General features: G+C 40.1%; 1 protein-coding gene across 2 annotated transcripts; it reads right to left on the bottom strand.

Moving 5' to 3' along the window:
- Positions 1-8402: 8402 nt before the first annotated feature.
- LOC126589843 (heavy metal-associated isoprenylated plant protein 47-like) lies at positions 8403-13545 on the bottom strand. 2 transcript variants are annotated; one of them, XM_050255272.1, is made up of 3 exons: positions 13422-13545; positions 13127-13205; positions 8403-13007 (listed from the first exon to the last, which is right to left on the bottom strand). In XM_050255272.1, the coding sequence occupies exons 1-3, from the start codon at positions 13425-13427 to the stop codon at positions 12754-12756; spliced, it is 339 nt and encodes a 112-aa protein (XP_050111229.1). In that variant the 5' UTR covers positions 13428-13545; the 3' UTR covers positions 8403-12753. The 2 variants fall into 2 exon arrangements, with proteins under 2 accessions (XP_050111229.1, XP_050111230.1); XM_050255273.1 differs by lacking the exon at positions 13422-13545 and having other exon boundaries at positions 13127-13211.
- Positions 13546-25407: the final 11862 nt, after the last annotated feature.

Raw genomic sequence — 25407 nt, 5'->3', positions numbered from 1 at the left:
TGCGGGATCTTCCCTGGAAGCATAAGATGTTGAAGATGAGTACTCGAGAGCAATGCCAGGTAAGTAATCAGGTAAGGGGTTCCAGGCAGTCAGTTCCTGGCTGGAAGCTTGATTCCAAGTGCTGACTGATTGCTCTCTTTCTCCTTGTCTTGCAGGTAAGAACAAGGCCAAAGGAAAAGACAGGGAAAAAGCATGATATGGGATACTCTTACTTTTAACCCTGATGATATGAGATATTCTTGCTCTAGTATAGCTTGTTTACAGAGGTATTATCGGGGGGAAAGAAAGCTGAATATTTCGAAAGGCTTCGTTGGGAGTGCCCTCTCAGATAAGAGGAAGCGTTGAGCATTTTTGCAGGTCTGCCTGTCCGTTGGGGATGGAGGTCGACATATATAGGAGTCTCCTTAACATCAAGTAATAATGCTATTCCTTTACCCTGCTTGGTCATAACACGGTAGTGGGAGCTGCCAGCTTCACAAGTTTTAACTCTGTCAGAGCACTTTGAAAAAGTGGTCTGTGGTATCTGGAAAGCTGATGTTGCATGTGAAGATTACAGACAAGCTTTATCCAAGGAGATCCAGCTCTTGAAGTTGGGAAAGTGGTGCCTCTTCGGTTTTCGAACAAGCAATCCTGTCGGGGATATGGCTCTCGAGATTCAGAGAACGATGCCTCTTCGATTTTTGAGAAAGCAATCCTACTGGGGGTCTGGCTCTCGAGATTCGAATAGCGGTGTCTTCAATTTTTGAGAAAGTAATCATGTTGGGAGTCTGGCTCTCGAGATTCGGAGGGCGGTGCCTCTTCGATTTTGGAGCAAACAATCTTGTTAGGAGTGTTTTCTCGAATGTGAGTAAAGGTTGGGCATGTTTGCTAGTCTACCTTGCCACGAAGCACAGAGGTTGACACACAGGGACTTTCCAATTATCCAGCAGTGGTACTGTTCATTTACCATCTCTTCGATTTTTGAGAAAGTAATCATGTTAGGAGTCTGGTTCTCGAGATTCGGAGGGCGGTGCCTCTTCGATTTTGGAGCAAGCAATCTTGTTGGGAGTGTTTTCTCGAATGTGAGTAAAGGTTGGGCATGTTTGCTAGTCTACCTTGCCACGAAGCATATAGGTTGACACACAGGGACTTTCCAATTATCCAGCCATGGTACTGTTCCTTTACCCTCTCTTCGATTTTTGAGAAAGTAATCATGTTGGGAGTCTGGCTCTCGAGATTCGGAGGGCGGTGCCTCTTCAATTTTGGAGCAAGCAATCTTGTTGGGAGTGTTTTCTCGAATGTGAGTAAAGGTTGGGCATGTTTGCTAGTCTACCTTGCCACGAAGCACAGAGGTTGACACACAGGGACTTTCCAATTATCCAGCAGTGGTACTATTCTTTTACCCTTGTGGGTAATAATATGGTAGCTAGACCTTCAAAATTTATGTGTCTAAACTTTGTTAGTGTTGTTTCTTTGCTAATCTTTTACCCTTCTTGGTCAGAGCGATGTAGTGGGAGCTGCAAGCTTCACGTGTCTCAACTTTGTCAGAGAACTTTGGCAAAGTTATATGTGGTACCCATAAGCTACTGTTGCGTGTGGGAAGTGGGTGATTGAACAGTACGATTCATGTGCTTTCTACTTCGCCAGAAATCTTCGACAGAATGCCCATAATTTTCGCAAAGCTGAGTGTGCGTGTGACAGGTGCTGACAGGGCTGGAAAAGTAGGTGCCTCTTCGATTTCTAAGATCGGCCCTCGTGGTCTCTGAGCAGCCCACCTTTTGAGAAAGCAAGCCTCTTCGATTTCTGAGATCGGCCTTCGTGGTCTTTGAGCAGCCCGGCTTTTGAGAAAGCAAACGCCTCTTCGATTTCTGAGATCGACCCTCGTGGTCTCTGAGCAGCCCAACTTTTGAGAAAGCAAACGCCTCTTCGATTTCTGAGTAGGCGCCTCTTCGATTTCTGAAGCTTCATCGAGTGCAGATTTTTATAGGGGCAGACATTAAGTTCCAAAGCACACTTGAATATCCACCAGTAGAAGCTCCATTCTTGCACTTCTAATATCTTGATTTGTCCGACCTCTTCTCTCTTCAACACCTTTGAAAATGTCTGGCCCCTCCGACCGTCGTTTTGACTTGAACCTTGTTGAAGAGGCAGCCCCGCCTTCTCCAGACAACATATGGCGCCCATCCTTCGTCTCCCCTACTGGTCCTCTTACCGTTGGGGATTCCGTGATGAAGAATGATATGACCGCTGCGGTAGTGGCCAGGAACCTTCTCACTCCCAAAGATAACAGACTACTTTCCAAACGGTCTGATGAGTTGGCTGTTAAGGATTCTCTGGCTCTTAGTGTTCAGTGTGCAGGTTCTGTGTCTAATATGACCCAACGCCTATTTGCTCGAACCCGCCAAGTTGAATCATTGGCGGCTGAAGTGATGAGTCTCAAACAGGAGATTAGAGGGCTCAAGCATGAGAATAAACAGTTGCACCGGCTCGCACATGACTATGCTACAAACATGAAGAGGAAGCTTGACCAGATGAAGGAATCTGATGGTCAGGTTTTACTTGATCATCAGAGATTTGTGGGTTTGTTCCAAAGGCATTTATTGCCTTCGTCTTCTGGGGCTGTACCGCGTAATGAAGCTCCAAATGATCAACCTCTGATGCCTCCTCCTTCTAGGGTTCTGTCCAGTACTGAGGCTCTGAATGATCCCCCTCCGGTGCCTTCTCTTTCTGGGGCTCTACCGACTGCTGAGACTTCTCCTAAGCAACCTTTGTGAAGGCTCCCTCTTGTTTGTTTATTTTGACTCAAGTATATGTACATATTTGTAACTTATCGGGCATATCAATAAATAAACTTTCCTTCATTTCAACGTATTGTGTTAAATACACCAAAGCCTTATTCGCTAAGTTCTTTGAATTTTCTTTTGTTGAAGCTTGTATGTTGAAGCTTTGTGAGTGGAGCATGTAGGTTGAGGTAGTGTTCCCTTAATTTCCCGAGTGAGGAAAACTTCTCGGTTGGAGACTTGGAAAATCCAAGTCACTGAGTGAGATCGGCTATATGAATCTTAGAACGCCATTGTGTTCTGTCCTGTGTCATGTCCTCCGTTAGATCCAAGTACTCTAAGTCTTTTCTTAGGGTATCTTCCAAAGTTTTCCTAGGTCTTCCTCTACCCATTCGGCCCTGAACCTCTGTCCCATAGTCGCATCTTCTAATCGGAGCATCAGTAGGCCTTCTTTGCACATGTCCAAACCACCGTAACCGATTTTCTCTCATCTTTCCTTCAATTTCGGCTACTCCTACTTTACCCCGGATATCCTCATTCCTAATCTTATCCTTTCTCGTGTGCCCACACATCCAACGAAGCATCCTCATCTCCGCTACACCCATTTTGTGTACGTGTTGATGCTTCACCGCCCAACATTCTGTGCCATACAGCATCGCCGGCCTTATTGCCGTCCTATAAAATTTTCCCTTGAGCTTCAGTGGCATACGGCGGTCACACAACACGCCGGATGCACTCTTCCACTTCATCCATCCAGCTTGTATTCTATGGTTGAGATCTCCATCTAATTCTCCGTTCTTTTGCAAGATAGATCCTAGGTAACGAAAACGGTCGCTCTTTGGTATTTCTTGATCTCCGATCCTCACCCCTAACTCATTTTGGCCTCCATTTGCACTGAACTTGCACTCCATATATTCTGTCTTTGATCGGCTTAGGCGAAGACCTTTAGATTCCAACACTTCTCTCCAAAGGTTAAGCTTTGCATTTACCCCTTCCTGAGTTTCATCTATCAACACTATATCGTCTGCGAATAGCATACACCAAGGAATATCATCTTGAATATGTCCTGTTAACTCATCCATTACCAACGCAAAAAGGTAAGGACTTAAGGATGAGCCTTGATGTAATCCTACAGTTATGGGGAAGCTTTCGGTTTGTCCTTCATGAGTTCTTACGGCAGTCTTTGCTCCTTCATACATATCCTGTATAGCTTGGATATATGCTACTCGTACTCCTTTCTTCTCTAAAATCCTCCAAAGAATGTCTCTTGGGACCCTATCATACGCTTTTTCCAAATCTATAAAGACCATGTGTAAATCATTTTTCCCATCTCTATATCTTTCCATCAATCTTCGTAAGAGATAGATTGCCTCCATGGTTGAGCGCCCTGGCATGAACTCGAATTGGTTGTCCGAAACCCGTGTCTCTTACCTCAATCTATGCTCAATGACTCTCTCCCAGAGCTTCATTGTATGACTCATTAGCTTAATACCCCTATAGTTCATGCAATTTTGTACATCGCCCTTATTCTTGTAGATAGGCACCAAAGTGCTCGTTCGCCACTCATTTGGCATCTTCTTCGTTTTCAAAATCCTATTGAAAAGGTCAGTAAGCCATGTTATACCTGTCTCTCCCAAAACTTTCCACACTTCGATTGGTATATCGTCTGGACCTACTGCTTTTCTATGCTTCATCTTCTTCAAAGCTACAACCACTTCTTCCTTCCGGATTCTACGATAAAAAGAGTAGTTTCTACACTCTTCTGAGTTACTCAACTCCCCTAAAGAAGCACTCCTTTCATGTCCTTCATTGAAAAGATTATGAAAATAACATTTCCATCTGTCTTTAACCGCGTTCTCTGTAGCAAGAACCTTTCCATCCTCATCCTTGATGCACCTCACTTGGTTTAGGTCCCTTGTCTTCTTTTCCCTTGCTCTAGCTAGTTTATAGATATCCAACTCTCCTTCTTTGGTATCTAGTCGCTTATACATATCGTCATAAGCCGCTAACTTAGCTTCTCTCACAGCTTTCTTCGCCTTTTGCTTCGCTTTTCTATACCTTTCACCATTTTCATCGGTCCTATCCTTGTATAAGGCTTTACAACATTCCTTCTTAGCCTTCACCTTTGTTTGTACCTCCTCATTCCACCACCAAGATTCCTTTTGGTGTGGGGCAAAGCCCTTGGACTCTCCTAATACCTCTTTTGCTACTTTTCGGATACAACTAGCCATGGAATCCCACATTTGGTTAGCTTCCCCCTCTCTATCCCACACACACTGGGTGATTACTTTCTCTTTGAAAATGGCTTGTTTTTCTTCTTTTAGATTCCACCATCTAGTCCTTGGGCACTTCCAAGTCTTGTTCTTTTTTCTCACTCGTTTGATATGTACATCCATCACCAACAAGCGATGTTGATTAGCCACGCTCTCTCCTGGTATAACTTTGCAATCCTTACAAGTTATATGATCCCCTTTCCTCCTTAGAAGAAAATCTATTTGTGTTTTTGACGACCCACTCTTGTAGGTGATCACATGTTCTTCTCTCTTCTTAAAGAAGGTGTTGGCTAAGAAGAGATCATATGCCATTGCAAAATCCAAGATAGCTTCCCCATCCTCGTTTCTCTCCCCAAAACCATGGCCACCATGAAAACCTCCATAGTTGCCTGTCTCCCTGTCCACGTGTCCATTTAAATCTCCTCCTATAAATAACTTCTCCGTCTGAGCAATTCCTTGCACCAAGTCTCCAAGGTCTTCCCAAAATTTCTCCTTCGAACTCGTATCCAACCCTACTTGAGGTGCGTACGCACTAATCACATTGATAAGTTCTTGTCCTATTACAATCTTGATTGCCATGATTCTATCTCCTACTCTCTTGACATCTACAACATCTTGTGTCAAGGTCTTGTCCACGATGATGCCAACACCGTTTCTCGTTCTATTTGTGCCCGAATACCATAGTTTAAACCCTGAGTTTTCTAGATCCTTTGCCTTACGCCCAACCCACTTAGTTTCTTGTAGGCACATAATATTTATCCTTCTCCTCACCATAACTTCTACTACTTCCATAGATTTTCCCGTCAAGGTTCCTATATTCCACGTTCCTAAACGCATTTTGTTCTCTTGAACTCTACCCTTCTGTCCTAGCTTATTCACCCTTCCCCGTCTAATAGGATAAAAGTACTTCTTTTGTGTGTCCCGTGTAAAGTTGATAGGAGCATATGCTCCCAAACAACTTTGAGTGGAGTCGTTCGAAAAGAAGTTTCTATAGCCCCCTTGCTCATTTAACACTGCATCCGGGTGCCGATGGAGATACAGCGACCCTTGCTCACTTATCATTGTGCTCGGGCCACACAGCGCGCCACTTACGGGTGACGCCCTAGCTTTAGCGCGATTTCGTTCTGGATTCATTTTCATAAGGATTCGACGTGATCATGGAGTGCCGGCTGTCGACTACTTGACGCCCTCCCCCTCCTCCTTTATCCGGGCTTGGGACCAGCAATGTAAGATAAACTTACATGGCGGAGTTACCGACACTAATACTAATTAATAAATATCCCAGTTGCCGTCAGCCTTAATTCATTATATTCTATACTATTCCTGTCGGTTTTAACCGACAGGAAATCCAACACTTCAAAAAAAAAATTGGCCAGCCCTCCAGCCCTCCCTGATTCTGTAGGGCCCTCCCAGATTCCAGAACCATCTGGCCTATCCCTCGGTTGGAGACGGTTTTCAGGATATTTTCGGCCCTCTGGCCCTCTGGACCATTCGGTTGGAGATGGCCTAAGGAGTCCTTGAAATAGTATTTCCAGACTAACCATTACTCTGCCTGAAATATTGGAACCTCTACCCTTGTAGTTAGACTTGAAATTATCATTCCCTCTTTGTTGACCTCCATTTTAAAATCTCTGTTGACCTTTTTTGACCTTCATTTGTCCAAATGAACTCTCGGAGAAAGGATCCATATTTCCAACAAAACCAGAACCAAACCCATTGGTAGATGTGGCATGGAATAGAAAATGAGCCATTATTCTGAGACTTGGGGTATATAGGAGGTTGAGGAGGAATATTAGACATTGGAGAAATACTGTAATTCTACCACCAGTACTAGAAGAATAAGTATAAGAGGAATCCAAACTAGAAGCACCATTATGAAACTGAAATCCCACTGGATAAGCTTGAACTGCTCCGCATATGTAATGCTGACATATTACGGGACAAGGCATTGATTACCATATCATTCTGTCTTTCAGCACCAAAGTAATGCCCTCAATTCGTTCATTGAAATGAAGACAGATTGTCTGTCCTCCTGTTATCATACTCTTCTCATCTTCTTCTATTTGTGCGATTACGGTTAAGTCACATCAATATTTTATATTGATTTTTTAATAGAGATAATAAGACAAAAAATAATAAGAATATAAAATGTTGACGTGATTTAACCGTAACAGCACAAATAGGAAGGAATATGTCTGCCTCCCATTGAAATAGCACTTTCCCTTGCAAGAATTACTGTTCTAATAGTGACATTCTTTTGGTAACCTAGCTAAAGCTACAACAATGAGATCCTGCTGCTGTCAATTCCCTGATGGATACAAACTGATCTAATATTTATGAAATGTGCAGATCATTATGTACTAACCTAGGACTAGGGTATGCGGCTAATTAAAATGACATGGGCTTTTAATTAAGATAAATGTCGTACCCAGTGCACAAGGCTCCCGCTTTACGCAGGGTCTGGGAGAGGTGAATGTCGGCTAGCCTTACCCCCATTTTATGGAGAGGTTGCTCCCAAGTCTCGAACCCGAGACCTACCGCTCATGGGCGAAGGCACTTGCCATCGCACCAAGTGCGACCTCTTAACGAAAAGCTCACAGTACTATTTATTTTAACGAAAAAATTATATTTTTATCCTAAAAAGTCAATCCTAGTACTATTCATTTTATCCTTTATTTTGTCCTTATCGTTAAAACTCAAAGTTTTCAAATCATTTTCATTAGTTTTCATATAAATAAAATCTTAGTTAAACAAACTAATTAATGTGTAAAGCCCAAAACTAAATAGTCCATTGAACACAAACTTAGACTATATGAATGCATATGCATGTTGAACTTATTCGAGTGAATGTCTATAAAGCGCTTGACATTTTGTGAGTTCGAGAGCACTAAAGACAAATTTGGATTTAAATATTACAACAAAAAACATACACTAGTTTAAAGGGGTGTGATATTCACACACCCTATTTTACTTCTCACACACCCTTCTAATTTTCGACCGTTGGATCGGATGAATTGAAGAAAATCAACGAACATAAATTAACAAAGGGTGTGTGAGAAGTAATTTGGGGTGTGTGGATAGCACACCTCTAGTTTAAAACGTTACAGACTTAGACATTTTGTTAGAAATTGCCAATTTTACACTAACAATATTTAACAAAGATATATGGGTAACGGTAACCTTAATTAAAAGTAACGCATAAACTGTAATCAACAAAATTTAGATAAGAATCACATAAGAGAGCAAAATTACAAGAAACTACACTTTCCACAACAGTTATTTAACCACTGGCACTGAGAGGGCCTGCGGTAAAAAACAAATGTGTACAACATGATTCTTGAGGTCTGTTGCAGGAGGAAGACTACAAAACTACACAATAATAAGAATATTATTAAACAAACGAGAATACCGAAACGACTACAAAACTCTAAGAGGTTACATTGTGAATTATTTGTTTCTCAAACTAAATTACAAATAATATTTATAGAGAACTAAACTTAAGAAACCCTAATTCGGATGGACTATACCCAATTTCTAAACTAACAAGACAACAACAACAACAACAACAAAGCCTTTTCCCACTAAGTGGGGTCGGCTATATGAATCCTAGAACGCCATTGCGCTCGGTTTTGTGTCATGTCCTCCGTTAGATCCAAGTACTCTAAGTCTTTTCTTAGAGTCTCTTCCAAAGTTTTCCTAGGTCTTCCTCTACCCCTTCGGCCCTGAACCTCTGTCCCGTAGTCACATCTTCGAATCGGAGCGTCAGTAGGCCTTCTTTGCACATGTCCAAATCACCGGAACCGATTTTCTCTCATCTTTCCTTCAATTTCGGCTACTCCTACTTTACCTCGGATATCCTCATTCCCAATCTTATCCTTTCTCGTGTGCCCACACATCCCACGAAGCATCCTCATCCCCGCTACACCCATTTTGTGTACGTGTTGATGCTTCACCGCCTAACATTCTGTGCCATACAACATCGTTGGCCTTATTGCCGTCCTATAAAATTTTCCCTTGAGCTTCAGTGGCATACGACGGTCACACAACACTCCGGATGCACTCTTACACTTCATCCATCCAGCTTGTATTCTATGGTTGAGATCTCCATCTAATTCTCCGCTCTCTTGCAAGATAGATCCTAGGTAGCGAAAACGGTCGCTTTTTGTGATCTTCGCTAGATTGCTCCGGTCATTAGTGTGGATAAGTATATAAATGGATAGAGATAGGAAAGCAAACACAAGATGTACGTGATTCACCCAGATTGGCTACGTTCACGGAATAAAGGAGTTCTCATTAATTGTGAAGGGTTTACACAAGTACATAGGTTCAAGCTCTCCTTTAGTGAGTACAAGTGAATGATCTAGTACAAATGACATTAGGAAATATTGTGGGAGAATGATCTCGTAATCACGAAACTTCTAAGTATCGGAGTGTGGTATCGTCTTGACTTGCCTTATCTGTCTCATAGGTAGATGTGACATCTTCTCTGGAAGTACTCTTCCTCCATCCAGGGGTGGTATCTTTAACTGGTGGAGATGCACAAGGTAATGTATCAATTTCACTTGAAGCTTACTTGTAGTTTCAGGCTTGGTCAAGCGCGATACAAACCATGTAGTAGGAGTCCCCAAGTCGCCGAGCTAGGGGATCTGCTGAAAGATGTGACAGACAAGGTAAGCAATCAGAGCTCCGGCTGATTGTTCACATTCTCCTTATCTTGCAGGCAGCATGAAGGATAAAGAGAAGAAAAATGAGAAGAGATGATATGGGATACTTTTGCTTTTGAAGAAGTAACTTTCCACAGGCTTATTCTTGAACTGAGCTGGAGGGTTTTCTGGTTTCCTCCAGAGTATAAGGCCGACTGAAGAATTTGAGGGTCAAAACAAGTCCATCAAATCTAGAGTATGTTCGACCCTGCTGATATGGGATACTTTTGCTTTTGACAGAGTAATGGATGTATCGGCACGTGTGCTGTTACGTTTGTCTCCACATGCTTCCTTGTATCATTCTCACTTGCCCTATTTGTTCCTCAGGCAGATGCGGTATCTTCCCTGGGAGCATAAGATGTTGAAGATGAGTACTCGAGAGCAATACCAGGTAAGTAATCAGGTAAGGGGTTCCAGGCAGTCAGTTCCTGGCTAGAAGCTTGATTCCAAGTGCTGACTGATTGCTCTCTTTCTCCTTGTCTTGCAGGTAAGAACAAGGCCAAAGGAAAAGACAGGGAAAAAGCATGATATGGGATACTCTTGCTTTTAACCCTGATGATATGGGATATTCTTGCTCTAGTATAGCTTGTTTGCAGAGGTATTATCAGGGGGGAAGAAAGCTGAGTATTTCGAAAGGCTTCGTTGGGAGTGCCCTCTCAGATATGAGGAAGGGTTGAGCATTTTTGCAGGTCTGTCTGTCCGTTGGGGATGGAGGTCGACATATATAGGAGTCTCCCTAACAGCAAGTAGTAATGCTATTCCTTTACCCTGCTTGGTCATAGCACGGTAGTGGGAGCTGCCAGCTTCACATGTTTTAACTCTGTCAGAGCACTTTGAAAAAGTGGTCTGTGGTATCTGGAAAGCTGATGTTGCGTGTGAGGATTACAGACAAGCTTTATCCAAGGAGATCCGGCTCTTGAAGTTGGGAAAGTGGTGCCTCTTCGGTTTTCGAACAAGCAATCCTATCGAGGATCTGGCTCTCGAGATTCGGAGAATGATGCCTCTTCGATTTTTGAGAAAGCAATCATGCTGGGGGTCTAGCTCTCGAGATTCGGAGAGCGGTGTCTCTTCGAATTTTGAGAAAGTAATCATGTTGGGAGTCTGGCTCTCGAGATTCGGAGGGCGGTGCCTCTTCGATTTTGGAGCAAGCAATCTTGTTGGGAGTGTTTTCTCGAATGTGAGTAAAGGTTGGGCATGTTTGCTAGTCTACCTTGCCACGAAGCACAGAGGTTGACACACAGGGACTTTCCAATTATCCAGCAATGGTACTGTTCCTTTACCCTCTCTTCGATTTTTGAGAAAGTAGTCATGTTGGGAGTCTGGCTCTCGAGATTCAGAGGACGATGCCTCTTCGATTTTGGAGCAAGCAATCTTGTTAGGAGTTTTCTCGAATGTGAGTAAAGGTTGGGCATGTTTGCTAGTCTACCTTGCTACGAAGCACAGAGGTTGACACACAGGGACTTTCCAATTATCCAGCAGTGGTACTGTTCCTTTACCCTTGTGGGTAATAATATGGTAGCTAGACCTTCAAAATTTATGTGTCTAAACTTTGTTAGTACTGTTTCTTTGCTATTCTTTTACCCTTCTTGGTTAGAGCGATGTAGTAGGAGCTGCAAGCTTCACGTGCTCAACTTTGGCAGAGAACTTTGGCAAAGTTATATGTGGTACCCATGAGCTATTGTTGCGTGTGGGAAGTGGGTGATTGAGCAGTAAGATTCATGTGCTTTCTACTTCACCAGAAGTCTTTGACAGAATGCCCATAATTTCCGCAAAGCTGAGTGTGCGTGTGATAGGTGCTGACAAGGCTGGAAAAGTAGGTGCCTCTTCGATTTCTGAGATCGGCCCTCGTGGTCTCTGAGCAGCCCAACTTTTGAGAAAGCGAGCGCCTCTTCGATTTCTGAGATTGGCCTTCGTGGTCTTCGAGCAGCCCAGCTTTTGAGAAAGCAAACGCCTCTTCGATTTCTGAGATCAACCCTCGTGGTCTCTGAGCAGCCCAGCTTTTGAGAAAGCAAACGCCTCTTCGATTTCTGAAGCTCCGTCGAGTGCAGATTTTTATAGGGGCTGGCATTAAGTTCTAAAGAACACTTGAAATCCACCAGTAGAAGCTCCATTCTTGCACTTCTAAGATCTTGATTTATCCGACCTCTTCTCTCTTCAACACCTTTGAAAATGTCTGGCCCCTCCGACCGTCGTTTTGACTTGAACCTTGTTGAAGAGGCAGCCCCGCCTTCTCCAGACAACATATGGCGCCCATCCTTCGTCTCCCCTACTGGTCCTCTTACCGTTGGGGATTCCGTAATGAAGAATGATATGACCGCTGCGGTGGTGGCCAGGAACCTTCTCACTCCCAAAGATAACAGACTACTTTCCAAACGGTCTGATGAGTTAGCTGTTAAGGATTCGTTGGCTCTCAGTGTTCAGTGTGCAGGTTCTGTGTCTAATATGGCCCAACGCCTATTTGCTCGAACCCGCCAAGTTGAATCATTGGCGGCTGAAGTGATGAGTCTCAAACAGGAGATTAGAGGGCTCAAGCATGAGAATAAACAGTTGCACCGGCTCGCTCATGACTATGCTACAAACATGAAGAGGAAGCTTGACCAGATGAAGGAGTCTGATGGTCAGGTTTTACTTGATCATCAGAGATTTGTGGGTTTGTTCCAAAGGCATTTATTGCCTTCATCTTCTGGGGCTGTACCGCGTAATGAAGCTCCAAATGATCAACCTCTGATGCCTCCTCCTTCTAGGGTTCTGTCCAGTACTGAGGCTCCGAATGATCCCCCTCCAGTGCCTTCTCTTTCTGGGGCTCTACCGACTGCTGAGACTTCTCCTAAGCAACCTTTGTGAAGGCTCCCTCTTGTTTGTTTATTTTGACTTATGTATATGTACATATTTCTAAACTAACAAGAAAAATCTAAATAATAAAATAAACATAAACACTAATATTTTCCAACAGCCGATTCAAACTAGGGGCCACGAATTGCTGAGTCGTCAAACTCACTTAATTTTGAATTGCTGAATTTACCATCTGTAGGATCCATCATAGTAGTACTGCACAGCTGGATACTGTGGATAGTGAATATAGTTTGATGCCCATTGAATTGGCTCAGGCTGCTCAGCTGGTTTTTCTTCCGGTTTTTTCACTTCTTCAACACTTACTATGGTGGCAAAGCCAAGCTTCTTCTTCAATGATTTAGCCAAGTCAACTGCATCAACTTCGTCTCCGATCACCTCAACATGCTCTTTCTCTACTTGTATGGACACCGTGCTCACACCTGCTTAATCAGTGACTCATCATTAGTTGATTATTTAATTAATTTTCAATAATTCATATGAATGATCAATGATCATTTGGATAGTCACCATATTGCTTCTTGATTTTAATGATGCATACCTTTGGCAACTGCAGCAATCTTCAAGGCCTTGGTTCTGCATCTCTCGGAGGTCAGCTGCACCTTCATGACTATCTTTTGCTGCATATACAAAGATCATATATAGTTAAAAGCCTGTTTGATTTGGCTTAACAAAGGTGAAAATTTCAAATTAATAAAGAACACGGAGTGATTTCGCACAATCTTTTCTCTCACACACACTCCCTTGACGAAAAAACATGTTTGACAAAATCGTTTCTCTAAAGAAATGGAATACTTAAATATATACGTTATATCTGAACAAATGAAAAAGCTTGCCTTCATGTTCGGGAACAGAAAATGAGTCTTATGAATCTGTGAACTGTTTACTCTAGATTTCTACTTGGGCTACTTGGATGACTCTTAAAAACCAATGATAAGGTATTTATAGGAGCTTAATTTTTACACAGTATTACTTCTTGTTGACTTCTGTGTCCCCACGAAAACGAGTATATCTTAAAGTACCGTTAATATATACAAAGAATCTGCTTGAAAACCAAGATTTTCACACTGGACCGGGTCAGACGCGGTATGCATTTGGTGTGCAAGAGACAGATGTTGAATTGGCAAGTCACCTATAAGGTTGGTGTGCTATTTGACTTAATTATTGGGGGCATCGGTCCTACATTTCATATGGAATTTGAAAAAAATATAAATTAATTTCAAGTGGACGACCAAGACTTGATTAAATATTGCAAAAATTTTATGGTGTCGCTGTGAGACAATTCAGATAAAAAAAAAAAACTATGGTGGCGTCCAATCTGGTCGATCAACCTTGCATGTAATCTCAATGAAACATCTTTTACCAAAACCTTGAATGTAATCTTAATTTGAGCCAACCGCTTAGTTTTTGTCACTTAATGGAGTGGAAAACCCAAAAAATATAGAACACATTTTTATTTGTTGGGGCTTAATTTATGTTTTTTTGTTGTGTTTTTGAGAAAGAAGTACCTTAATTCAAAGAGAAACCTTGGGTACTTCTAATGTCACAGTCCGTCCTAGAGAAGTATATTATTTAATTATCAACGGCGTGAAATTACCTAAATACCCTTGGCCGTTGAGAATTATTATGGAGTGTTGTGGTTTTGACTTAAGGTTGTGGACCTATTAGTTCTATTCCTCTATTATTGGATCCAATTAGAACTAAGTGTTCTCTTAGTTTTGATTGGTGACTTTTGAACCACACACCCACCTACCCTTTCTCTCTCTCCTTCCCGTGCTCTCTCTCTCAGACTCACTCACACACACACTCTCTCTCCCTTCGAACTCATACGGACACACACAAACAAACCCAAAACAACACGGATCGAAGGTTCTGAGGTCTCCAGTGTGTTCCTAGGATTCTTACGAGTCGAGTGGTATCCATTTTCAGCAAGGAAACCTTCGAGAAACCCTAGTTTGAAAGGGAGCCGTGGGTGTACAGTACACCAAACCAGTTCGTGGAGGTTTCAAGCTATTCTAAGACTCAAAAGGTAATCTCCTAGTCCTCTGGTTTATTTTGGCATAAATTGGAACAATTTTGGACGTCAGAAAACCCTGGAAAATGAACCTTCGACTTGGGCACTATTCATCAACTTTTAAACCCTTGAGTTTTTGTGAATTTTAGGACCACAGTGAGCTCAAGGAGGTCCTCACGATGCTCGGAGTGCATCGTTGGTAGGATTTGGGTCACGGGAAGCTCGAAAACGGAGTTTTGCAGAGGTCGTCGGAGTTCGAGGACTTCTTCGACTTGATTTCACGTGATTTGAGGCGTGAAAGAGGTATAACACAATTCTTTACCTCCTAAACTTCATTTTGGTGGAAATTGCATGAAAAATGGTGAAGAAATGAGCAAGATTAAAGAGTTTGAAAAATTGCCCAGTTTCCGGCGGTGGTGACGGTTGCCGGAGCTGGAGGTAGGAGATAAAGGAATATTCCGTCAAGTCTGACAGAATATTCTCACGCCATTAGTTAGTTTAGAAGGATTTCGTTAGCTTTAACGGAATATTCCATGGAATATTCCTAACGGCAGTTAGGATTCCGTGAGGGTTGGCCGCTCGTGGGGGCCGTGCACTCGCCGACGCGTGAGGCCTCAAAAATTTATTCTAAAAATTTAGGGATGATCCTGAGATTGTGTAGGTCACTGTGGTATATTCATATACCCAATATGAGCTATGTATGAAGAGTTATTACATAGTTTTGTATATGTGCATTAAAGTGACGTTTATATAGTTGTTGCCTCTATAGGCGAGACTTATCCGGAGGACGAGCGTAGCCAGGCTAGGCATGGGGGTTGCGACCCAGCTGCATATTTGTGAGTGGGCAGTTATTTTCAGTAGTGTATATATATACACTTGACGTTTTTCCCAAAAAACGTATTTAAGAAAATGTGATTGAAATGCCATGCTATGCCTATATTTTATTTTAGTATATGCATTATCATAATTATGCATATTGTTGCATGGTGCTGTGGAGGCTCAGGTAAGCTCAGGTAAGTTATGTTTGGTTATGTGAATTGTCGATGATGTGATATGTAATTGAATATTGTTGAGCTCATAAAACTGCACGAAGGGTGATTGTGATTTTAGCCAGAGATATGACAGAGGCCTATTTATTATGTCACCTCCCGCACCATATGCTCACATTGGATCCAATTTAGGTGTACAGTCTTGTCGTACAGACCTTATTTATGGTTCCAACTCGTAGGTGACTAGCGATTTATAGCCCGACTATTATGTGAGAGTAGTATTGAGCATAATTATATTACACCCATTATCGTCGTACAAACCTTTGCATTTGGTTCCGACTCTTGTGCAGTATATTGTCGTATAGGTCATTGTAGTGACTCTGGTTAGATTGACTTTTGAGCTATGAATTCAGCCGTACAGACTACCACAGGGGTTCCGGCTAACATGTTATATTTCTATGAAATTATTCTTATCTGAATCGCTTATTTGGTTATATATATATTTATGTATTCTATTTTCTGGGAAAGTATCTATATACTTGTTTTACGGCGAGGGGTTAGTATATTCAAAGAAAAATAAGGTTTTCGTGTAAGAATGTTTTTACTGACCCATTCAACTTTGTTTTTTCGCCCCTCCAGGTCTTAGATAGCAGAGTTTGGTGGCCACGAGAAATCCCACGGTGTTCTGACAGAATTCGAAGAAGTAGGATTCACCTTCGGGTGTTGTATCTTAGTAATTGTCCTACTTGACTACAACTAGACTTTCTCATTGCTCTGAAAGTGTATTCATACACTTAGACTCTCACTAGCATCCTTTCTTAACTAGGATTGCTAGTTGTTTGGTTTTAAATTGTTCATATTTCCTTACTCTTTATTGCTTCTGCTTTGCGCACAAGGCTACGTCACGCTCACGTGACGGCCAACACGTCTCTCTCCGGTCAGGGTGATACCATTGTAACATCCCACATCGCCTAGGGGAGTGATCCTTAAATGTACATTCTCATCCCTACCTAGCACTAGGCCTTTTGGGAGCTCACTGGCTTCGAGTTCCGTAGGAACTCTGAAGTTAAGCGAGATGGAGGCCAGAGCACTTCCAGGATGGGTGACTCACTGGAAAGTTGCTCGTGAGTTCCCAAAAACAAAACCGTAAAGGCGTGGTCAAGGCCCAAAGCGGACAATATCGTGCTACGGTGATTAGGGGTGGGTTCGGTTTAAATCGGTTCGGTTTTTTGCCAAAACCGAAACCAAACCGAAATTTCGGTTCGGTTCATTTTTTTTTCGATTTTTTTCTGTTCGGTTTTTTCCGGTTCGGTTTCGGTTTTTTGTTTTTTTATTTTTTCAAAAAATGAAATACATTGAAATTTTAAATTTTAACATATCCAACACAATCATAACATAAGCATTCTAACTAGAATAAAAGACAAAGAAAATAAACATTTAAAGTTGAACTAAAATCATCAATCAAGTCTTCCAAAGTCCAAACTAACAACCTCACAACACAAAAATCGTACAAATGACTTAGAAAAGTTTAATTGTATGATGTTGTTCAAAGATCAGGGTTGTTTGCTTGTAACTGCATGTTGACAACTTAATTAGTAAAAGTAATGTGTGGGTGGATTTATTTAGTGTGTGTTGGATTATTTTCCATCACAAATTACCCAAGTAATCTACCCGAAATAAATGTCTATGGATTCTGTTACATGTTATATGAGAGTAGATTTGGAAAAGAAAGTTGGGGCAGAAGTAGACAGTGCTATGGAGATGGATGTATGTACTTCAGGAGGAGGTTTGGTTCCGGAACCTTATATGGGGGAGAAATAATAGGTTAGGGTTTAGAGTTTTTATAGGCATTTTTTTAATATTTTGAGCTTAAAGTTTGGCAACACATTGAGTTTAGCACATTTTAACTTACAAATTGGGTTTAGAAAATAATACCCAAAACAAATAATTAAATAAAAAAATTAATTTAATTAATTCGGTTTGGTTCGGTTTCTAGATCACTAAAACCGAACCGAACCAAAAGAATTCGGTTCGGTTCGGTTTTTTCGGTTTCGGTTCGGTTTGGTTTTCGGTTTTTTTCGGTTTTCGGTTTTTTGAACCCACCCCTAACGGTGATGAAGCGGGCCCGGGAAGTGATTCGCCCCAGGCCGGGATGTGACATCCAAGGTGTTTGAGCTTTGCGTGTTTCGTTTTAGTTCCATAGGATATCAGAGATAATTAATAGATAAAATTTATCGATCAAAACTTTGAGTCTTAAAGCATTTTGAATGCAAGTAAACGCTTTTAATTACTTGAATGATAATGAATATGTGTACATGGGTTTAATACAAAGCAAACTAAACTTTCCATTTAATTTTTACAAAGGGATATTATGAGGGTAGAATCGAAAAAAGTCTAAGCCCGTTGTTATCATAGATCTTGCTAATGCGAAAAAAAATACTGTCATGTGTGAGCAAAATTTAAAGACCCGTTTGATACCTATTTTACTTGTAATTTTCAGTTTTATAATTTTTAATTTTGTGTTAAAGATAGAGGATAAATACATTATCATCTATGTGAGTGTTGATGGTGTGTGTCTATCCTGGTAAAAACATGGTGGAGTCTAATTGGCTATTGGTACAATTGATCAACCGTGCATTTGCATGCAATGTTAATTTGATCCACCCGTTTAGTCTTTGTCACTTAAATGAGGGGAAGACCCAAAATATCTAGAACACATCCTTATTTATTGGGGCTTTATCTGTTTTGTACTAGTTCCGTAGGATATGAGAGGATAATTAATCCGTACTAAATGATAATGAGTACATTGACACAAAGTAAACTAAACTTCCCATTTAATTATTTAATTTTTTTTTATGCAACCGATATTATAAGGGCACGTTGAAAAAGTCAAAGTTTTATTTATTTATTTATTTTTTGGGAAATTGTTGGTTGTCATGGATCTTGCAAATGCGAGACGAAAGTATAAATTGAACAAAACAAAAATGTAAGGGCTTATTTGGGATTATGATTATCTTCCTTCCTTTTTTTTTTTCATTTCTTTCCCTTCTTTCCTCATACATTTTTTATTTTGTCTTTCTCTTTTTACAAAAAATTAACATAAGATGTTGACGTAGTTTAACCGTAACCGTTCAAATAGAAGAGGAGGGAAGGAGAGGAAAAAAAAGAGGAGAGAGAATCCTACTCCATCCATTTGACGTTTATCTTGCTTTAATTTTCAATTTTAATTTTTTCTAGAATTAAAGGACAAATATATGGACGAAATAGGATATACAACAAGACGGGAGAGAAAGAGAGATAAATGCCACTTTGGACTTCAATGCTCACATAAGGTCACTTAAGCTCACAAACAACGGAGGAAAATGATAAGACATCAATTGGCATTATGGGACTCTTCACATATGGGTCAATCTGACCCAACATGAAGAAAGATGAGATTTCACCATAAAATTAATTGACAAATGGGGAGTAATCCAATCTATTGTAAACCCTTGCAAGATTTCTCTTTTATGAGACTCTTTTACCTTTATAAACTAAATTTGATTGTAGCACTGTTTTCTTGTAGGTCGCACCCTCCAAATTTTGACTTATTGGTGGCAAGCAAAGTTGGTGTCCTATTTCACAAACATAAATTGGATAATTGCTTGTTGGAGGCAATGTCTGAAATTTCGATATTATCGGTGATATTTCGCCGATAATATCGTTTTTGTGAGACATCGATATTTCACACGTATCCACTGAAATATTGTCCAAATATCGCGATATTTTAGGCTAGTGCGAATCGGAGAAGAACGCCAGAGCTTCTACAACTCCGGCCGACTGTAAAAGAGCACCCTAGACTCCGATCTAGGTATCAAAATGAAATACAAGACGAGAGGAATGTTTTTATAACTTGCGTTTGCCGTGAAACGGTTGGAGGTGTTCGGAAAGTTCCTCGACACTCACGGCCTCGCCGGAGAGTTCCTGGGTTCCACTGTCCTAGCTGCACTGAGAGAAAGGGAAAGAAAGACGAGGTTTAGATGGTGATGATGATGTTGTTGACGGAGTACTACGAAGGGCGTAGAGGTCACGGAAGATGGAGACGGCGCCGACGAGGCGGAAGACGCGGACGAGGAGGAAGGCGAGGGAGGAGCAGAAGGCCATGTGGGAGAAGGATCAAGAGACTGAGGTCTCTGTGCGTGTGTGTGGGAGAAGGGAGAAGAGAGAAGGATCGAGAGATCTGTGTGTGTGTGTGTGAGAGAGAGAAGGGAGAATGGAGAAGAGAGAAGGATCAAGTGAGAGAGACTGAGGTCTCTGTGTGCATGTGTGGTGGCGTGTGATGTGAGAGTCTCTGACTCTTTGTGTGTGTGTGGTGGGTGGTGTGTGAGAAAAAAAGAGCATCCAAATAATTCAAAACCCTGACAACTTTTACAACTTGTACAATTTTTGACAAGACAAAAATAATGGTGGTTTCATCAAGATTCAAAACTGTGCGCCACGCGTGGTATTCTTTCACATTCTCAGAGGTGGAGTATCAGATCATCACACATTTTTTGACCCTTCGAAAATTGAAAACCCTCTATTACACCTTTTCGTTTCTTCTTCTTCCCTTAGCCCTTTCAGAGCCATTTGAAATCCATTCCAGAGCCATTTCAGAGCTTCAAATTGAATAAATAGATCTGCAGCTCACGCCACTCCAAATTAAATGTTAAATACCTTATTTCTCTCTCATTTATTCACAGACGGCAAGCTGCAGAGGATCGTCGAGGTTTTGCTGCTACGTACGACATCGAAAGTTCCAGATTTGTTACATTTGTGTAATTATTATTTTATTGTTGCTCCACGTAGATTCATTATATATAAATGATTATGGTGCGTTTAAACTTCTTTCATTAATTACTACATATTTTCTACACTCACAATGTTTGCCAGCTCGCTATATAATCAACTTAAATCAGTTAAATCCATCATGCAATGCATTTCCTTCCAATTTTTTGTGATAAACTAATATATAATTGACTAAATAAACATCCTGCAAAGTTTCAATAAAAATTTCCAAGTTTTTCTTACAATTTCCGTAGTTTTTATTCAATTTTTATCGATATCGATAATATTCTGATATTTCTATCGATATTTCCGTATTTTTGGACTACCGATATTTCCAATATCATCGATATTTTATACCTTGGTCAGAGGAACTTAAATATTTGCACTAACAATTGGCGAGGCCGGTGAAAATTGAACAGTACCGATATTGATAAGCGATGCACAAAATTTTCCTAACCGCTCTTCTTTGATTTCCCCAATTGATAAGAAAATATGACTTTATCATTGTACATGTTCGCAGTCGAAACAAGAAAGAATTATACCAAACCAATCCCTCCGTGTTTTAGAGTTTTAGAAAAGAGTTCACTTATAAAAAGTCTTTTAACATTTCTATCTAGTTTCAAAGAGCTTGATATCAAAATGTTGTATTGACATGTATGCAATTATGTAACAAAACAAATTAAACCAATCTTTTTTCTTTTTTTCTTTTCAGTTTTGTCTTATTTTGTGGGTCTTGACTTCGTCTCCCCAATTTCATCTCTTTATTTTTATTTAAATTAAATTTTGGAGATGGGGGACATAGGTTTTTTCTAGGCTTATTATATGAGCACCTCATTGAATAAACCTCACATTTACTTTTTTTAATTAAAAATTATCTTAATACTCCCCACTTCCTTCTCCATAATACCCTCAAACCCCACATTCTTAATATACACCTTACATTTTCTACACACACCTTACATTTTTTATACACCCCACATATCTCAAATCTTATAACATTCATTTTTAATTTTGCCAAATAATTTCAAACCATCTGAACGTTAGTTTGCCGAATGATTTCAAATTGAATGATTTGAAAAAATGTTTAGGTTCATTTGAACGTTTTTCAATAACAATAATAATGATTTCAAAGCTTTCGAAACACCGATTTCATGTTCCATTTGTCAAAAATATTTTTTCTCAATCAACATATTTGTAGTTTCATTACTTAGGGGTTTTATTCAACAATGGAGGATGATAGGGATTTTGATAGTTGAAGTAGATAAATAATACGTTAAAAGTGATTTGAGATGTATTTATAAATTTTTTTATTATTTTTTACAAACCTAATAAGCTCAAAATTGTCATTGCATAATAGAGTAAATAAGTTATTAATATTAAATTTTAATGTGGGGTGCATTCAACATTTTATGGGATGCTAATATAAAAAGCCTTTTTCTATTTGGAAGTTAGTAATTTCAAATCGCTACGAGCAGAAAGGAAGTAGTCTACTTCTATAGTTGATGGCTAATTCCTGGGTTTTGGTTCTTTTTGACCACTTTGTCCGTATTAAAGAATAAGCAGTGTTCTAAAAATCGGCCTAGGCAGAGCCCCGACTCGATTTAGGCCAAAGAGTTTACTTTAGGCGGGGAAGATTTAGGCGCCCGCCTAGGCACTTGCTAGGTGGTCCAGCGGCGCTAGGCAGCAGTCTAGGCGGCTACAAATCCTAAACTTGCTGCAACTCTCGCAACAAATCTGAAACTTTCGTTGTTGTACATAACAACTTCTGTAGCTTGCCGTCTATGAACAAATGAGAGAGAGAGAGAGAGAGAGAGAGAGAGAAGAGAGAGAGGGTATTTAACATTTAATTTGAAATGGTGAAAGCTGCAGATTCACTGATTCAAGGATCTGGAAGGGCTCTTAAAGGGCTAAGGAAGAAGACGAAACGAAAAAGGAAGAAGAAGAAATGAAAAGGTATAATAGAAATGGGCTTTTCAATTTTCAAGGAGTCAAAAGGTATGATTATCTGGGACTCCACCTTTGGGAATGTGAAAGAGATGGGATAGCACACGGTGTTGAATATTGAAACCACCCACAACTTGGGCTTTTTGTCTTTTCAAAAGTTTGAGATTTACATAATATATATATATATATATATATATATATATATAAATGTTATATGAATTATTTGGATAATATTCTTTTTTTCCTCAGACCATCAAATTATGTAAATAAAATAAATAATATATAAAAAATTATCTAAATCCACCTAGCCTGCCTAAGCGTCCTTCTAGCCGCTTAGGCGCTAGACCCCAGCTCGCCGTCCAACTAGCGGGTAGCATCTTTTAGAACCTTGAGAATAATGCTACTTTTGTAGTTCAACTCGCCTGATCCTTCATCATTCTCATTTATATATAAAAAAAGATTCAAAGTATTTAAGTATATATATGCTTAGGTAAAAGTGCTTATACTTGGGTTGGCTATTTGCTACAATGAGAATCTAGAATAAAATAACTTTAAGGGTAAATTACATAAAACTACCTCAACTATTGGGCTAGTCACAGTTTCATATCCCATCTTTAAAACATTTCAATGTGATATCTCATCTTATGAATTTGTTACAATTTCATACCTTCCGTTAGTTTGTCTGTCAATTTTTCTGTTAAATAGTGATGTGGCTTGAGATGGGACCCACTCTCGACTTTGCTCAAGGGGTTGTGGGTTTTGGCTCAAGGGACGAGAGGTAGCTGTGCTTGGGTTATGGGGTCGAATGAGAGCGGGTTCGATTGGATTTTTTTGGGTTTTGGTTTAGGGTTCGGGAAAGGAGGCAGGGAGCGACGTTGACGAGCCGTGGGGGCGTCGGGGGGGGGGGGGGGAACAACGGCAGAATCGGCCATAAGAGAAGAGAAGAGAAGAGTGGGGAGAGAATAGACGGAATTGGCGTAATCGATCACCTGCAAAAAAAAATTTGGGTTTTTTTGTTTCAAAATTTGTTTGTTTTTGGGGAGAGGAGAAGAGTGGGGGAGTGGGATGAGTGGCCGAGGAAGGTGGGGTGGGGGGAGATGTTGGCACGGGTGGAATCTGGGTTTGGGGTGGTTTTGGTTTTGGGTTGGGGAAGGGGATAAGGGTGGGTAAAAAAAAATGATTTTATTTTTTTAGTTTTTAATATTTAATTAATTTTTTAATAGAGAGTGGGTCTTGTCTCAAGTCACATCACTATTTAACGGAAGAATTGACAGACAAATTGACGGAAGGTATGAAATTGTAACAAATTCGTAAGATGAGGTATGACATTGAAATATTTTAAAGATGGAATATGAAACTGTGACTGACCAAATAATTAAGGTAATTTTATATACTTTAGCCTAACTTTATGTAAATGTGCCTAATCCATCATAGTAGTACTGCACAGCTGGATAATGTGGATAGTGAATATAGCTTGACGCCAACTGAATTGGCTCAGCTGGCTTCTCTTCCCCATTTTTTACTTCTTCAACACTTACTACGGTGGTGAAGCCAAGCTTGTTCTTCAACGACTTGGCCAAACAAACGGCATCAACTCCATTTCTGATCGCCTCCACCTTCTCTTTCTCTACTTCTAAGGACACTTTGCTCACACCTGCTTAGTTAGTAATTAACTCATATTAGTTAAGTGTCAATTAACATATTTATTTCCTATCGGTGACACATCATTTGATTTGTAAATTTGGTTTAAAAATTTGGTCTTCCTAGCATTATCCGTTGAGGAATGTAAAGTGACGTATGGTTGTCTATTATACACTATTAAGTTGAGAAATAATAATGTTATGGGATCCAATCTTTGACAATTGTATTCCAATTAATCTTTTCCCTGGTAAAGAAATTAGGTTAAAAATAGAAATGTGCCCTTACAATATCTTACAAGTAACAAGATGAAGTAATATTGTGATGAAATATGGTTAAAAGGATCGAAGAACATGAAATCAGCATCAAGGCTCGAGCATTGTAGATTTGGGTTTCAATATTTGATTTGTGCCTATGATCAACAGTTTTGAATGGCGAGGCAAAACATTGAGCGCTATGCTTGACGTTAAATGTTTTGTGCAATTTTGGCCTTGACCCTAAGGTGTTAATTGTTTTGTGGATGCAAATTTCCGCCTTCTTCTTCTTGGACAAAATTGCACCTACAAAACAATTAACACTTTAGGGTCAAGGCCAAGAGCCTCACGCGCCCACGATGAATGGAGGGGCTTTGGCCCAAGAACCTCCGATGCCAAAGTTAGAATTTAGGGAGAAAAAATGTTTAGAGAGTTTTTGGAGTTTTGCAAGAGTGTGGACCTAAGTTTGTAGAGAAAATGGGGCTCAATTTATAGAGTATGGCCGGTCCCCTTTGAAGAAAGGTGGCCGGCCTTTGGGATGTTTTTTGGGTGTTATTTGGTGATTTAATTAGCAATAAATATATTGATTAGGAATAAATATATCAATTGGCTAATTAACATAATAAAAGGAATGTTTTTGGGAGGTTATGGAATGAATAAAATAAATAGCTAATTGATTAGCTAAAAAGGGAAAATGAGGTAAAAAAATATATGGAATGAAATAGGTTTTGGGAGTTACCTTGTAGAAGGGATTTGATGAGATATGTTTTGAATTGTTACCTATTTTGGGAACTTTTGACTTGATTGAGGGATGATTGCCCCCTGCTCGCGCGTAGGAATCATTTGGAGAAAAAATTGGGCTCAATATATAAAGTATGGCCGGTCCCCTTTGGAAAAAAGGTGACCGGCCTTTGGGATGTTTTTGGGTGTTATTTGGCGATTTAATTAGAAATTAATATATTGATTAGGAATAAATATATTAATTGGCTAATTAACATAATAAAATGAATGTTTTTGGGAGGTTATGGAATGAATAAAATAAATAGTTAATTGATTAGCTAAAAAAGGGAAAATGAGGTAAAAAAAATATATGGAATGAAATAGGTTTTGGGAGTTACCTTGTAGAAGGGATTTGATGAGATATGTTTTGAATTGTTACCTATTTTGGGCACTTTTG

Source organism: Malus sylvestris, chromosome 11, assembly GCF_916048215.2.
Source record: "Malus sylvestris chromosome 11, drMalSylv7.2, whole genome shotgun sequence".
Lineage (NCBI taxonomy): Eukaryota > Viridiplantae > Streptophyta > Magnoliopsida > Rosales > Rosaceae > Malus > Malus sylvestris.
Note: the sequence above shows the minus strand (reverse complement) of the source record. Positions and strands in the feature narration are given on the sequence as shown.

Bases quoted from the DNA above. Each gene is read 5' to 3' on its own strand.
- LOC126589843 (XM_050255272.1), bottom strand. The intron at 13,008-13,126 runs GTATGCATCATT...CTGATTAAGCAG, and splicing joins GATTGCTGCAGTTGCCAAAG to GTGTGAGCACGGTGTCCATA.